General features: G+C 43.4%; 1 protein-coding gene across 1 annotated transcript in view; it reads right to left on the reverse strand.

Moving 5' to 3' along the window:
• Positions 1-18051, reverse strand: part of mylka (myosin, light chain kinase a) — a 54692-nt gene that overhangs the window by 19556 nt on the left and 17085 nt on the right. Inside the window, 9 exon segments of the mRNA XM_034694013.1 lie at positions 807-908; positions 1307-1351; positions 1437-1644; positions 2719-2916; positions 4743-4868; positions 14799-15008; positions 15306-15406; positions 15862-15938; positions 17580-17800. Coding sequence (XP_034549904.1) covers positions 807-908; positions 1307-1351; positions 1437-1644; positions 2719-2916; positions 4743-4868; positions 14799-15008; positions 15306-15406; positions 15862-15938; positions 17580-17800 — 1288 coding nt within the window.

Here is an 18051-nt window from a genome sequence, read left to right on the forward strand (position 1 = left end):
AATTCATCAAGAATCCGCTTGAGGCTGGCTGCAGAAACACCGGAAACAACATAGACACCAATTCAAAAAAGACGATCTTTGCAACATGTTTACAGCCTGGTTCAAAAAACGGCTTGGCTCTACGAAGCTAATTCCTCTATCAGCACACACTGTACAGGGGGTGATTTTTTTTCTATCGAAACCATTCAGAAGATATTAAGATTACGAGTTTTTGCCCAAATAAGGACATGACTGACGTGACTCCCGGACGGGAACACATAGCTGTTGGCTAGGAGGCTCAAACCCTGCCTCTTTACGTCACACTCTGCCTGGTTGAGTTCCGCATTTCCAATATGGCTGCCGCCGCTGATTGGCTTCAAAACAGCGTTCAGGGACAGATACTGTCACGGATACTACGTCCATTATCTATACAGTCTATGCTGAAAACCTACACATCACAGCATCGTCAGAAATGATAGATTCAGAAGCTTATCAGAAAACTTAATCCAGATACAAGCTAACAGACTTTCTGGTTTCTACAACTTTCACTCAGGACCAAAAATCTGCCTTTGAATTGAAATGATATTATGATTTCATATTTATCGTGATTATTATCGATATCAGCTAATATGAAATATTTTATTGTGAAAACATAATTTTCAATATTACTCAGCTCTACTTTTATATCTGAGTAAACCATGGTTTCAAAACTTTATCCTAAAGGAGAGAGCTCCAACAATACACAGTCCCAAATACTCTACATCCTCCTCCCTCCTAACAGATCACACCTGAACAGGTGACAAAGAGTCAGCTGAACGATGCTTCACCTGTCGTCCTCTCCCGCTCGTCCTCCTCGTCCTCTCGTCCTGTCTGTCTCTCCATCAGAGACAGACAGACAGGCCACAGCACTGCAGTCCCCGACTGTGTTCCTAACACACACACACACACACACACACACACCACACACACACACACACACCACACACACACACAACACACGTGTTTAATACTCAAGACCAATATGTCCTGATAATTTCTGCTGCACATTTCAAACACACTCAGATCGTGCTCAGAGGAGGTTCAGTGCCACCGCAGAGTGTGACCTCAGTTCATACAGTTCATCTACAGTCTACAGAGTGGAGGATGTCTGTGTTCAGTGGGGGGGTGGAGTGTGGGGGCCGGAAAGCTTAGAGCAGGCTTTGTGAGCGGGGGAGGGGCAGTGTTCTTTTTTACTTTAATCCATAACTCTCTCTGAACGAGCAGACGGAGGATTATTTTAGTCTTTTCTAGCGGAGCAGTAAATAAACAGGGTGTGTTGTTGTCTTACCTGAGAGAGATCAGGTAATCTCCAGCATGGTGCTCCTTCACTCTCCTGAGGAAGAGGAGGGTTTAATCATCAGTGACTACATCAGGATCAGGTCCTACAGAAGCACACGTCTGAGAGCTTTATGTCTGACCTGATAAGCAGCGAGACCACGTCCTCTTTCTGCAGCAGCTCAAAATCTCCTCCAGAGGTCAGAGGTCTGCTCAGGTCTCCTTTGGTCCAGGTGTACAGGGGGAGCGGGTCTCCAGCGATGGCACAGGACAGGAGGACGTGCTGACCCACCACAGCGCTCACCGGTTTGGGTTTGGTGATGAACCAGGGCTGTACGCCGTCCTGAGGCTCTGACATAAAAAAACAAACAAACAACAACATAAATACAACCATAGATAGACCTTTCACTTTAAACCAGCCTGTACCCCAAAGAGATGAACCGCTACCCTGCCTCCCCATAAAACCTAGACTAGAATTGAAAATCCTTCTTCTGACCTACAAAGCTCTTAATGGTCAGACACCTTCATATCTTAAAGAGCTCATAGTGCCCTGTTACCCCTCTAGAACACTACACTCCCAACATGCAGGCCTGCTCATCGTAGCTAAAGTCTCTAAAAGTAGTATGGGAGGTCGAGCCTTCAGTCATCAGGCACCTCTTCTTTGGAATCATCTACCAGTCAGGGTCCGGGTTGCAGACACCCTCTCTACTTTTAAGAGTAGGCTTCAAACTTTCCTTTTTGATAAAGATTATAGTTAGAGCTGGCTCAGGCTTGGACCAGCTCTTAGTTATGCTGCTACAGGCTCAAACTGCTATAGGCTCAGGCTGCTATAGGCTCAGACTGCTATGGGCCCAGATTGGCTATAGGCTTAAACTGCCATAGGCTCAGGCTGCTATAGGCTCAGACTGCCAGGGGAACAGACACACGAGGATCCAGTCTCTCCCTCTCTCTCCTCTGTCTGTCTGTCTCTTACTTTAACTCCTGTTCCATTAAAGTTACTAACCATAGACCTTTCTGGAGTCCCTGAGCTCCCTTGTCTCGTAGGTTCCTCTGGATCATTGCAGAAGTTGTGGATGCTTATTAAAACCAATCTTACTAATGTATCATTGTAACAGTTGTTAATGTTTTACTAAACATGTTGACCTCGACTGTTAAATGTTACGACCATTCTCACCTATGACATTATTACTACTCTGATATCACTAATATTACTGTTTTCATTAGCCTGTACTATCTGCTGGGGCTGTTTCTCCGTTAGTCAGATAGATAGATAGATAGATAGATAGATAGATAGATAGATAGATAGATAGATAGATAGATAGATAGATAGATAGATAGATAGATAGATAGATAGATAGGTTGGTTGGTTGGTTGGTTGGTTAGGATGCTAATGTTAGTGTTTAGCTTGGTGAGCAGTGTTGTTACCCTCCACGGTGAGGTGGCACTGGGTGTGGTCCTCTCCGTACTGGTTCCAGGCCTGGCAGCTGTAGCTCCCGTTGTCTTCTGGGAAAACCTCCTGGATCAGCAGAGTGCAGCGGTTCTCCTCCCTGAGGAGGTGGAAGTCCTCAGACTCTGTCACCTCCTGCCCGTCATGAAGCCACACCACCTCAGGAGGGGGATCACCTGAGGACCACCGAGACGGACTTCACATTTTATAACGTCACGTACTTCTTATTTTTGTATTTCTTAGTTTGATCCTTTGAGGCTTTTATCCCTTCTATAGCACGATACCTATATTCAAAGAAGAACATGTTCTGTTGTTCTCGATGTAGATCACATGTGGTGTTTTTTAAAATTGTATTCTTTAATTTTTTTTAAAAATTATAATTACCATTATTATTATTTATTGACATATTTTATTTATTATTATTATTATTTTAAAAATTTATCTTTTTATTGTTTTTTTTACTTTTGTTGTGTATTTATTTTTTAAATAATAATATATTTATCTTATTGTAGTTTCACTACTTTTTATTTTCCTTTCTATTTATCATTTATTTTTTAATTATCATCATTTGTTATTATTGGTTGCTTTTTCGTTCATTCACTTTTTGTGTTTCTTATATAAAACACATAACTTGCTTTAATTGTTTACATTTATGTTTTGTATATAATGTGTAAAAGTTCAAATAAACAGATCTTTGAAAAAAAAAAAAAAAATTACATCATTATTTGATTCAGGACGGCTCTAAGCATACAGACTGAATGTGACATAGTGTCTGTTTAACTTCACATGTTTATACGGCTCCCATTCAGATCACATTAACAAACCTGCCCCAGCTGTGAGCTGCACACAGGGACTCACTGATGAACCTGCACCGGACTTCTGTACAACAACACTGGAGTTAAGTGATACAAGTTATGGACGTCTTTTTGTTCAAACAGCTCACTGCTATATAAAATCAACAGGCTGACTTCAGACTAACACCTGCATGGATACCTGGAATCAGCAGGTCTCATGCGTCAGCCTGTATGTTCTGAGATCTGAACCCTCTTCTGTGTTTTTAAGGCCTCATGAGTCACATGAGTCAGGTCAGACAATCATCAGTCCCTGTCAACATGAGCTCCAGAACAACTCAAAGTAAAACCTGCTCCTGCATGGAGGCATGAGGACTGATCGTCTAACTGCAGGAGAGGAAACAGAGGACATGTTGTCGTGTTGGTAAACTTTGTATTGAACCTTTAGTCGACCTGCTAAGATAAAACGTCTCTGAGAATCCTGCAGACTCTCCCTCTCGCAGCTGATGGTGTGTACAGAGTGATCAGTGCTCTGAGCTTAACACTCTTTGATGAGCTACATCATGATCCACGTGTTAATATAAATTTAACTGTTTCTTGTTTTTATATAAAACTTCATATATGGAGTCAAATCAGGACACAGAGTTATTAGAGAGCAGCAGACCTGATCCTCACACCGCTTATATGGAGAAAACCCTCTGTGGAAAATCATTATGTAACACACACACACACACACACACACACACACACACACACACACACACACACACACACACACACACACACACACCTCTCTCTCTCTCTGGTGGTAACATGGTACTCTTACCTATAGTTCACCTCTACAGAACCCGACCATCAGCTCATTACTCACACGGGAAACTACGCGAAGACCAGAGACCACCAGAACACGACCACACACACTGAAACACACACACTGAAACACTCACACTGAGAACACATACACTAAGAACACACACTGAAACACACACTGACAGAGAAAGAGGAAATGAAGAGGCAGGACATGTCCAGAGAAAATCTGTCCTCATCTCATCTCCAACATCTCCCTGGAGATCTGACAGGAAATACCACAGCTCACTCACTCACACACACACGCACGCACACACACACACACACACACACACACACACAAACACAACACACACCACACACACACACACACACACAACACACACACACACACACAGCCGTACCCATCAGCTCCACCGTCATGGCAACTCTGCTCCCGTCCATCACCTTCAGGTCGGCAAGGCGGCGGATGAATTGCGGAGCCTCACAGACTCCTCTGACCTCTGACCTTTGACCCTGCAGTCTGCAGCCTGTAACATTAAACACATGAAGAAGAAAAGGTGTGCTGGGTTTGGCATCACGGGACTGGTTCATTGTAAACTGGTGCTGATGGTGTCTGACACTGGATCAGGGATGGAGCTCTGTGGTACTGAGAACACACAGGAGAACACAGAAGCTCTCATTTAGACTGAATATGACTACATTTCCCATCAGCCCTATCACTCTGACTGTTAGCATGTTAGCCCTCAGTTGCTCTTAATAAAACACAGAAACATGGGACTTCCGGTCGAGCGGCCATGAGGACAGCAGCATAACTTTGCAGCTCTCCCCATTTGGCAAATCTCAAGCCCCCGAAAAGTGGCTCAATAACTGTTTTATGATAAATAAGAGATAGGGGTAGTTAATATGCCTAGGAGTCAACTAAAGAAGTCAATCCTGGACAAGGAACCCGAACAGCGCACCGTGAGAGACAAACTCGAAGCTAATGAAAGTAGCACTAGCAATAACCAGCTAGCTGCTACGGGTCAACCTGCGGAAGAAAACATGGCGAACTTGGAAATGATTCTTAAAGAGTTGAGAGACTTTCGCCAAGAGAACGGTGCAACGCTGAAAGAAATCAAGGAAGATATCAACATTACAAACAAAAGGATTGACGAAGCCGAAGAGAGAATAACAGAAGCAGAGTAGAGAGTTCAAACAGTGGAGGACGTACTGACCGAGCTACTAAAGATGCAAACCCACATGGAAGCCAAATTGACGGACCAGGAGGGTCGGTCCAGAAGGGACAACATAAGAATCCACGGCATCTGTGAGGGAGCCAAAGAAAACTCGCAATTTCACCCCTCAACAAAAGATTTTACTTTCTTTTCCTCCCCCCATTCAGTGTATTCGCAAATTGATTATTTTTTAATGTTCGGCAAAGACGTGCATATGGTAAAATCCTGTAGTATAGGAGTAATGGACATCTCAGATCACTGCCCAGTTCAGTTAGAACTAGATTTTAACTTTAAAAGGAGTCTGTCTTCGGGGAGGTTGAATAACGCTATACTTAATGGAAAGATGAAGGAAGAGATGAAAGAGGAAATAAAAGATACTTAGAATAAAATGACAACGGGGAGGTATCCCCCCATCCTTTGGGACCCTGTAAAGCCGTGTTGTGTGGGACAATCATAGCTAAAACCGTTGCAGATGAAGAGAAAACAGCAACAGAACCTGGCAAATCTTGAGGCAGAATTAAAAAGGTTACAAAGGAACACAAATCAACGCTAGAACCCCAATATAGAAATAAAATGCAAGAAGTTAAAACTCAGCTAAACAACCTGAATCAAGAAGCATTCTAAAAAAATCTGCTCTTTGTGAAACAGAATACTACGAATAGGCAGTAATCAGCAAAATTATTGGCTTACAAGCTAAAGGCACAACAAGCCGAGAGGACTATCTACAAGATAAAAGATCCCTGTGGAGGTGGGCTAAAGTACGATATTGACGACATTAGTAACATTTTTGAACTGTATTATAAAAAATGTACTCCCAGCCAGTATTAAATAACAATGTTAGTGCAGAATCTCTCCTGGAAAAGCTGAACCTTCCCACAGTGTTGGATGCCCAAAATGATATCTTAAAGGGCAGATATCACAAGTGAGGAATTGAATAAGGCTATTTCTGGGCTCAAAGTAATAAAAGTCCGGGGCCAGACGGATACACGGCTGAATGGTACAAGATACTTCGAGATTCGCTATCCCCCCTTTTACGAAGGACATTCAACTTACAGAAGGGGGAGACACCCCCATCTTGGTGAGAAGCAGTTGTGACCGTTATACCCAAGCAGGGAGGGGATGGTTTGATTGCAAAAACTACAGACCAATCAGCCTCTTAAACCAGACTACAAGATATTGCCTCAATACTAGCTAAAAGACTGGAAAACATTCTACCTGAAATAATACATTTAGACCAAACAGGCTTCATAAAACAACGGGAAACTCAGGACAACATTAGGCGTACTTTACATGTAATTCACAAACTAAAACAAGAACAGACTGAGGCAGCCATAGTCGCGTTAGATGCAGAAAAGGCGTTTGACTCTGTCACTGGTCATTTTTGTATAAACCCTTGCTTAAATTTAAATTTCATAACACTTTCATACAGACAATCCAAGCGCTTTATCATAAACCCACGGCGAGAATAAAAATAAATGGCTCTGTGTAGGTCCTTTGAGCTGGAGCGCGGGTGCCGACAGGGTTGTCCCATCAGCCCCCTTCTGTTTGCGCTTTTTATTGAGCCGATGAGTCAGCTGATCAGGCAAACCGACACTATTCATGGTGTCATGTTGGCTGGGGAAAATAAGATAGCGGTGTTCGCAGATGATGTCCTTGTTTACCTGACACACCTGACCAATTCCCTCCCTGCACTAATGCAGACACTATCAGACTTTGGATCAGTATCAGGTTACAAATTGAACGCCCACAAGTCCCAACTTTAACATTCAATTATACAACTTGTCAACAAATTAGAGAAAGTTATGCAATTAAAGTAGACGGTATGAAATACCTAGGTGCGCAGATACCAAGGGGACCTAACATTCTTGGCTCCAACAAACTACGATCCATTACTCCCTAACATTAAGAATGATCTGACCAGGTGGAGTCTGCTGCCCTTCCTGAGTTTGGATTCAACGTGTTGAAATAGTTAAAATTAATATCCTTCCGAGGCTATTGTATCTGTTTCAAACACTACTTGTAGACATCCCAGATAAAGACTTTGTAGAATGGGACAAGCTTATCTCAAGATTCTTGTGGCAAGGTAAGAAACCAAGAGTCAGATTTAAGACCCTCCAGCTCCCTAGGGATAAGGGAGGCCTAGCACTCCCTGCCTAAAAACCTACTATCAAGCAGCCCAGATCAAACCCCTGGTAAATATTTGTAATCCAACTATTCAGCAATATGGAAGTCTATTGAATGCCAGAGCGTGGCAAGGGTCCCACTACAGGCCGTTATTGGAGACTGTGAACTGAAACACTGTTTATGGGAGATTCCTAATCCATGGCTGGGTCTTTCACTTAAGATCTGGTTCAGGGTGGTGAACACTTTCGGCCCCACAGAGCCTTCTTTGCCGATCTGCTGGATAGCCCATGATACCCAGTTCACTCCAAACAGGCTGGACGCAAGTTTTAAATCGTGGCAGGGAAAAGGTCTGAATATTTATTTGGACCTATTTGGAAACTCTTCCCTCAAAAGTTTTCAAGACTTAAAAGAGCAGTATGGCCTGGTCAATAAAGATCTTTTTAGGACTTCCGGTTTAGCGATGAGCGAGGTGACAGCTTAAGCCAGAGCTCCAGCCAGTCGAGGAGAAAATAACCCCCCAAACATTCAAGAACTTTAATACATTAGAAAACTTTTACGAGTATGAGTGGGGGAACTAAACGAAGTAGACGACTAACGCAAAAACTCCAGGATAAAACGGGAAAATAACTGGATTTGGACGAAAACTCCACAGATGACAACATGCAGGGAGATAACGCAGAGACGCTGCACGAGGGGCTAACTAGCTTAAGAAGAGAAATACAAGGACTCAAACACGAAATAAACAGGACTTCGCGACATTTAAGGAAGAATTCAAAGCTGACTTCAGGCAGGAATTCAACACCTTTAAAGAACAAATCGACAAAAAACTGTTAGTGAACAACAAGGAAATACAGGAACAAAAGCAAGTGTCGAAGAGGCTCAAACACGTATTGGGGAACTTGAAGAATGGAACTTGGAGGCCAAAGACGTCCTATTGACCTCGCTCAAAACACAGAAGTCTGAGAGAAAAAGTGACTGACTTGGAGGGGAGGTCACGAAGGAACAATGTGCGCATTTTCGGGATACCGGAGGGTGCAGAGGGAGACTCCATGCCCCGATTTGTGGAGAATTTACTCCGGAGAGAGCTGAAACTGGACGAGGAAATCTGCCTGCAGATTCAACGGGCGCACAGGGCGGCGGCGGGAGACCGCGACCTGGAGCAGCACCGCGGTCTATAATTGTCAATTTTCTCCAATTTGAAACAAAGGAAATGCTCCTTCAGAAAGCATGGCAAAAGCGCATCAAATTGACGGCAAACCAATATTTTTTTACCACGATTATGCAAATGACGTGGTGCAGAAGCGCAAATCCTACTCCGAAATAAAAAAGGTGCTGAAGGAAAAGGGGATCAAATTCCAGACGCCGCTGACGAGGATTAAAATCCACTGGTCCGAGGGCCCCAGAGTCTACAACAGCGCAAGGGATGCAGCGGCAGATATGGAGGAGAAGGGGCTCCAGGTGCAGGTGAGACACACAGAGGACGGTGACTCGATGGAGGCCCGCATACAGAGAGCGTTCCCATGGCAACGAGTCGGAGGATCAGCTGAGCGGAGTGAGACGAGCCAAAGAGCAAAGCAGAAGCTGCAGGAGTTTCGAAGATGAGGACAACAATCGAGAGGAACGGGAGGAAGCTGTAAGCAGGACATAAGCATATTTAATTTAATGGCTAGAGACAATACAGAATATTTAAGTTTTGATCTAGGTGAAACCCTACGATTTTTTTTTTCACTATCCCTATTTCATAAGGGTTAACCTGGGGAGGTTACAAACGACCATATTTGGCTGTGTTTTTTGTCCGTTTTTTAAAAACCTAAGCACAAAGACTTGATGCAAAGCGACAGCATTCCTCCCGTAAGAAACGTCTAATTTGAAATGGAGAAGTACTCGACTGGCAGGAGAAGTTTGCGGGATAAATGTTGGACCTGTCTAGTAGGAAAGGAGGACTCCTCGGAGAGTCTACATCTGCTGCTAGTGAGGGGCCCTTCTTGGGCAGAAGGACTTCCCCCTTGCCCCCCAACGGGCATCTGGGTCCAAGAGAGGGACCCCTATGCTATTGGAAGACTGTTCATTTTGTTCTTGTTCTTGTTGTTTTAGTTTTGTCAGTTCATGTTGTTATTGGTGTCAGGAAAACAAAGAAGCACTCAAAAGAGGGAAAGAATGAGACCTGAAGCACTAAAAATAGCTTCTCTGAATGTAAATGGGTTAAATAACACCAAAAAAAGGGGAAAAGTCCTTAATAAATTTAAAAAAGAGAATGCACAGATAATTTTCTTGCAGGAGACTCACCTGTCACAACAGGAACATGAAAAATTAAAGACCATGGGTTTTAGAAATACATTTTTTAGCTCATTTAGAAATGGCAGCAGAAGAGGGTTGGCAATTCTGGTTTCTAACAAGACAAAATTTGAAAACTTAAAAGAGGTAAAGGACAAAGAAGGCCGCTACGTTTTGGTGAAGGGTAAATTAGGAGACCAATTGGTCACCTTATTCAATGTATACGCATCCCCAGATTCAGATAAACACTTTTCAAGGTACTGTTCGATATTATTACTCTGGAAACGGAGGGGATTCTGGTTTGGGGAGGCGATATCAATGTTGCCCTAAAACATAACATAGACACAAACAGTACAAAGAAAAGTAGTAAAACACACCTGGCCAGATTTATAAACACAACATTGACGGAGTTGGGAATAATGGACGTTTGGAGAGAAACCCACCCGCTTGAGAGGGACTATACCTTTTTCTCTGCACCTCACTCAACTCACTCAAGAATTGATTACTTTTTTATGAGCACAGAAGAAAGATTTAGAGTCGAAGAATGTAAGATAGGGGTAGCTGATCTATCAGATCATTATACTGTATATCTGACATAGGAGCGAGTACATCCTACATAAAGGAGAAATGGGAACATTAGGGTAACTTTGCAATCTCGATGGAGGAGTGGGAGGATTTAAATGCCAAGCAATGGAAGTCAACCAACTCCCTGTCATGGAGAGAATACAATTGGAAGAACTTGGTTAGGTTTTTTATAACCCTGTACAAAAACATTCAGAGGGGCAGACAGCATGTTGGAGAGGGTGTGGGACTCAGAGAGCAAACCACTTTCATGTGTTTTGGGATTGTTCAGAGATTGAAAAATTACTGGAAGTCAATCAGAGATAGTATGGAACAAGTTTAAAAACCAAGATTGAATTATGTTTTGAAGTATTGTATCTGGGTAAGATACCACCTCAACTTCTCGGCTTTTCCAGAGTGTACATGTTTAGAGTAATGCTGGTGGCCAGCAAAAAAGCCATAACGAAAAAGTGGTTATGTCAGGATTCACCTGCATTAGTAGATTGATTTAATGTGATGCCTGACATTTTTGTAATGGAAAAACTAACGTTTACTCTGAGGCTCAAAAGTGATGTTTTTGATAAATGTTGGAAAGGATGGATTGAGTTCATTAACCCCCATAGAACGGATTTCAGGTAAATCTACAGCTGTACTGTAACTCCTTAGTTCACTGCTACACATGGACTGTTGTGTTGTCTTTGTTTGTTGTAATTTTGTCTGTCCTCTTTGTTTTTGTTTTTCTTGTGAAAAAAAGTGATAATTTGAGAATGTGCTGTATAAATCTATCTTGAAACTTAAATAAAAAGAAAATTGAAAAAAAAAAAACAAAAAAAAAACAGAAACATCATCAGCTTCTTCACACAGTCACCGTACAGTTAGCTGTTCTAAACAAACACCACCAGTGTTTCTTCTTCAACAAGCTAACCTCAGTTAGCATTACAAACAGGCTAACAACTGCGTTAGCTTCTCCTGCACAATGTCATGACTGTTAGCTTTAATGACGATGCTAACATCAATGTTAGTACTTCTTCTGGCTAGCATCAATATTAGCTCCTCCAAAAGGTTCAAATCAAAGCTAGCTGGCTGGAGCACGTCTGAAGGCTGTTTGCTAACTGCCTCAGCAGCCTGTAGAACGGGCTGTGAGTTAAGATCTGGAGAACAGTGCAGAGAGCTCTGCGGGGGACAAAGGTTTCTGAGAGGATGTCAGGTAGGTACAGGTATGACCAGATCATATCTAGTCTTATATCTGACGAGCAGATCTAACACCAATATGTACAGTCATGGGTTGTACGTGACTTCTGATTCGTTCTGGCGTGAGAGGCCCCTCCCCGTTAGTCCATCGATCAGGCCTCGTGTCAGTTTAAGCTTCCTAACAAGCTAACACACCAGACAGATCCAATCAGCAGGAGAAATGTTTCCCATATATATATCAGGACCAGTTTAAATATAACATGTTAGTGGGACCGCTAACTGAAACATGTGACATTCAAACAGCAGCTAGCATGAGCGCTACAGACAGTTACCATAGTTTCACAGCTGTTAGCCTGGAAACAGAAGAAACAGAACATCATCAAAGTATCTAAAGAACACTGAAGACACCTGATGTTTAGACACGGATCAATACAATCATCAACTCTCTCTCTCTCTCTCACCCTGCTCTCTCTTTTTCCTCTCTCTCTCTCTCTCTCTCTCTCTCTCTCTCCTCTCCCTCTCCCTCTCCCTCTCTCTCTCCCCTCCCGCTCTCCATCCTCTCCTCTCCCTCTCTCTCTCTCTCTACTCTCCTCTCTCTCTCGCTTCTCTCTCTCCTCTCTCTCTCTCTCTCTCCCTCCTCGCTCTCCGTAGATTATTATTGTGTGTCTCCTCTCTGGCATGTCTGATATGTACACAGAACAAAGCCTGTGTTACACACACTCACAGTGGAAAAGACTGTATATCCGAACAACACACACACACACACACACACACAAGAGAGGGAGAAAGAGAGAGAAACATATACACAGATGTTGGAGAGAAAAGGAAATCCAGAGTCCATATATGGAGGTGGAAGAGTTAGGACCAGACTGATGACTCTCTCTCTCTCTCTACAAGACACACACTCATAATGTTCTTCAGGTATTTGTGTGTGTGTGTGTGTGTGTGTGTGTGTGTGTGTGTGTGTGTGTGTGTGTTTGTGTGTGTGTGTGTGTGTTTGTGTGTGTATGTGTGTGTTTAACTGGATGTTGGATTGTCCTGTGTGCAGAACGTTCACTTTGAAATGTTCTTAAAGAAACATGATCAACATCTCTGTGTCATGTGACGACTGACCAGCAGAGTGATTGATTACACTCACTACACATACTACACATAGTGCACACACACTACACACAGTACACACACAGTGCACACACACTACACACACTGAGACAGAGGAGATGGAAACAAAGAGGACACAGACTCTTCTCACGAACCTCATTGTCCTCACATGGACATCGGAGTCTGAGGAGTCCACAGAGTCTGCCTGTGGGAATCTCCTGATATTTCAGTGTGTGTGTGTGTGTGTGTGTGTGTGTGTGTGTGTGTGTGTGTGTGTGTGTGTGTGTGTGTTTGTGTGTGTGTGTGTGTGTGTGTTCAGGGGATTTCCTGCCTCAGGAGGGTATTTTATTTCCCTTATAAAGCTGTGATGATCGTTTGCTGTGAGTGATTGGCTGACTGAGGCTGCTTTCACTGTCTGCTGGGATAAAGCAGCTTCACTGTACCTGCCGAGCGTCAAACAGCAGACAGAGAAGAGCTGATGAACTCTGTGGAGCTCATCATAGTAATATAAATATAATCATATTACAGTATTATGCTTCCCTCCGGAGGTGGTGGAGACCAAAACCAGAGTCACTGCAGGACACCACCTCTAGTGGACACTGGGGGAACTGCAGTTTTTCACACTTCACCACAGGGTTTATTTTCTAGACTACAGGCTGATACTTTGTGATTAACATAAATCAAAGCCAGAGCCAGAGATCTGTCAGGGTAACTCAGGAACACACCTGTTCAACATCTGGAATCAAAACACTCTGAGGGAACAAGCTAATATTAGCCACTTAGCTTTGACTTAGCTCTGCTTTGTAATGTTGGCTGATGGAGTTATTTGTAAACAGTAAGAGAGACGAGGTCAGCTGATAAACAAGCAGTCCAGACCAAACACAGATTTAATGTCAGCTGATCAATCGGTCAGAGAACTCCATCCGCTCATCTATAAGGCTCATGATAGTCACAGGATCAAACCTTTAATGCTCTGAGACATAAACATGATGAACAACAAGAACAAGAGGAACAAGACGAGGAGAGGAAACATCCCGTGCTTCACCTGAAACTCTCACTGAGTTAACTCAGCTCTGACAAACATTAACGTCTGCTCTCTGTTTCTAAAGGTAGATAAAGACACGATGCTCTGAAGCTTCAGAAACACTGCAGAGTCCCCCGACACACACACACACGCGCACACATGCACTCACGCACACACACACCCATGGATACAAACAGTGGATTCCCCATCAATGTCCTTCTTGGGTTGTGTGTGTGTGTGTGTGTGCGTGTGTGTGTGTGTGTGTGTGTGTGAGTGCGTGTGTGTGTGTGTGTGTGTGTGTGTGTGTGGATCAGTGCAGCAGCATGTTTTGTCTTTATATGGTTCCCAGCACTCATATTTGTTTAAACGGTCGTGCGACACCAGAGCCCTCTCTCTCTCTCTCTCTCTCCCTCTCTCCCTCCCTCTTTCTCTCTATCTCTCTCTCTCTCTCTCTTTCTCTCTCTCTCTCCCTGTCTCCTTACTCACTTCTTTCAGATTATTCTCTCTCTGTTTTATTCACGTTTCCAGCGTTCAGTTTGCATCTGTTCAGACCAAGAGGAGGAGTGTTCGGTGATGTCTTGATGATCTTATTATCAAGCTCTACATGTGCAGCGTGTTTCCTCTGTGTGTGACTCTGCTCTGCTTCACCTCAGGAGCAAACACTGAGCTGCTCTCTGCACACACACTCTGATGATTCATTTATACAGTTTTATATGTTATTCAAACAGCCTCTAATCTACATCTTCAGAGAGCTTCTCCTGCTTCTGCTCCTCGTAGTTTTATATTCGATAAGTCAAAGTGTCCAAAATGTGTGATTCTCTGTTTAGAGCTGCAGTAGGTTACAGGAGGATGAACTCTGTGCTCACAGTCTGCTGCCGCCTAGTGGAGGAATCGATCCAACGCACTTATCACGGGGTCACACACACACACACACACACACACACACACACACACACACACACACGTACTATTCACTCTGAGGGTCCATGTGGCCGAGTCCACAGTGAGTCCGTCTGCAGTGATCAGCTGACACCTGTACGTCCCCTGGTCCACCTGTCTCACTCTCTCCATGGTGAGGGTCAGACGGGTCCTGTCCTGTCTCTGCTGCAGACCCGGACCCATCCGTACTGGACCGACATCCTTCAACCATGTCACCGTGGCAACAGTGAGGGAGGAAACTGAGAGCAGGACAGAGGGCAGCGTTGTTACAGAGACAACAGGGACCCCTACAGGCTGACATAGGTCACTACACATGGTTTATTTCATAAGTCACATCAGAGGTTGGTTCATAAACCTCACAGGGAGGTAAAAACACACCTCACAGGGCCTCATAAGTCAGCAGGCTCAGTGCATGCTGGGTTACACATCAGGTCTAAGGATGGTTCAGTCTGAAGGACTCGGTGACAAGTTGTGAGTAAATACACACACACTTTCTTTTCAAACCTCTCGGCGACTGATTCAAAGGTTAGAATCACCTTGGCAGGTAAATGTGACCTGAGCTCCCTCTGTGGCCTCCTGGTCCAGAGGAACTGCCTCGAACCTCAGGATGGACCCTGACACAGACCTCCTCACTGCCCTGAAACACAGATACTACTCATCAGACCCAGAGGCTTCCACGAGCACCGGCTGTCTGCCAAACAGGCAATAATCATAATAATAACTATGATGATAATAATCATAATGGTGATTATAATAATACAAGCATTAATAACTAAAATAAAATAATAGAAAATAATAATAATAATAATATGGTAGTAATAACAATAATCAAAGACGGATAATAATAATAATAATATTACTATTATTATCAAATAATATGAAAAAGAAAACAGTCTTAAGCGACAGAAAAGTTCAACTTTAGCCTAAATATATCATTATATTAAAGTGAAGATACTCTGCTGAGCTGTCCTCTCATTAAAATGAGTTATATTATGACTCATCAGCAGCTGTGCTCACTTGTACCGTCATCACACAGGTACACCTAAACTGATTATAAGTTCAGGCTGGACGAAGTTAGGTCTGATACTGTACCTGCCGCCGTCTGAGCCGCTCACTGACTTCTGGACCGAACCGGTCTGAGCTGGATCAGGACTGACGACGGTCTGGACCTGCAGACAGACAGAGGTGATTTAGATGTGATTGGTGATATATTAAAATATTGAATTCATGTGAACATTAAAATAACTCGTTTGGTAACTGAATATGAAACATGTTAGCTTCTCCAACAGTCTCTGGTCAGAACGGCTAACAGATGTTGGCTTCTCAGAGAGGCTAACGGGCTAATGCTAACGTTAGCTCCGAGCTAGTGTCGCACTAACGTTCTGCTGACGTCAGTGTTTCCTTTGCCTTTAACAGTGAACACCTGGGAAGGAAACACTGAACACAGGGTAATTTAGTGTGTTTTTAAACAACATAAACTTAATTAAACTTCTTAAAGTGACCAAATCAATTATAAAGTTAAGTTTGTTAAAAAAAAAATACATTCAAATTATATTTTACTCTTTTAGTGACATGAATAAATATAATTTGGTACCTATTACTCCATTACAGTTCCATCAGCGGTAGTTTGCGCTCAGTCTATGGTTATAACAGCCTCTGTATGCTGTGTGCTTTAATCAGAGCAGCACCTTTATTACAGGTGTGTGTGTGTGTGTGTGTGTGTGTGTGTGTGCGTGCGTGCGTGCGTGCCTGCGTGCGTGTGTGTGTGTGTTTATCATGCTGTGATGTCATAGGGTCAGTTATCAGAGATATTGGCTGTTTTCAAAACCGCCTACTATACTAGTAGTAAATACTGATTCGGCCAAAATTCTGTATTCAGTAAGTAGTATGTGAACAAGAGCAAAATCTGCAGTAAGCCAAAACTCCCCGGATGTCTACTGATTCGGGAAAGTGTGCACAGCGCTCGTTTCGCTTTTTCTTTTCTCTTCTTTTTTTGACGGGGGAACTTTTTAGGTTTTTAGGTGCTGTGAAAATCATTAAATTCCATATAAACAAATTCTTAAATTTTTTAATTATAAATTAATGCTAAAGAAGCAGTTTTGCGATCAGCTTGGCCGTTGTTTACTTCCACATTCCGAAACCGGAAATTCAGTGACATCTGGCACAGCGTACTGCAACACAGATTGAGCAGAACAGTCATACTACATACTAAATTCAAAGCAGTATGTAGCAAGCAGTACCTACTGCCTACTACATTAGTAGGTAGTATGTAGCAGGCCGTTTTTGAAAAAAGCCATAGAGGTCCAGGTGATACTGCAGGTCTGAGGATATAATGAGCAGGCCAGAGGAGGGAGTGTTTTATGTATGTGGCTTGTTTTTAAAACAACCTCTCCAGTGATACTGAGCTCAGTCTTTCAGCTGGTAATGAAACACTACATTACCCATGAGCCTCAGCATGAGTTTTTTCCTGAGGACGGTCAGGGGGGCTGATGAGAGCTACATAAAGTAAAACTCAGCTGTGGTTTGAGAATTACTCGCATGTTTAACCTTTTAAACTCTTTCTGTGCTGAAATGCATCGTGGGAGTTGTAGTTCATGTTGACCTCAGGTGTTTCATCAGGACTCTGGTTCCTTTTTGTCTGATGTGAGTTTAGAGTCGATTCGTTATTATTTTTCTCTTCTATTTGTGTTTGACCTCCTGACGTGAGCTCAGTGGTCTCACAGGGGGTCTATAGCACACTCTGATACACACTGAGGGTAGAAATTACACACAGTCATAACCATCATGCATCACAGTCATCAGACATTGACCTGAGGAGCTGCACTTCTCCTCTCAGCCACAGGAGGGGGCTGTACAGGAGGCTTCCCCCTCCTGCTGGGCTGAGACGGGCCGCTCTGCTGGTGGTCCTCCCTGTGTCTTTGCTGCTGAGCCTGAGGACTGGGAGCACTGGGAGCACTGGGAGCATTGGGAGCAGCCCGGTCCTCTGTCCGGTCCTCTGCTGGGCTGGGAGGTCTGAGCTGGGAGGAGTGTCCTGCAGGAGGAGACCACATTAACTAAAGACTATAACTCAGACTAAGTGTTACTGTTGAGATTTATCAATGAAGTGATACTGGGTCACTGTGTGGATTCAGACTCTTTCCTGTATCCTACAGGAGATGAAACATGAACATTAACCTGCTGTTGTGTCAGCTGATTACTTGTTATGTAAATATAAGAGACCTAACAGGAGCATGTCAGAGCAGGGGGGGTGTCTGTGCAGCTGAGGGTCCTCCCTGTGGACTG

Source organism: Notolabrus celidotus, chromosome 10, assembly GCF_009762535.1.
Source record: "Notolabrus celidotus isolate fNotCel1 chromosome 10, fNotCel1.pri, whole genome shotgun sequence".
NCBI classification, from domain to species: Eukaryota; Metazoa; Chordata; class Actinopteri; order Labriformes; family Labridae; genus Notolabrus; species Notolabrus celidotus.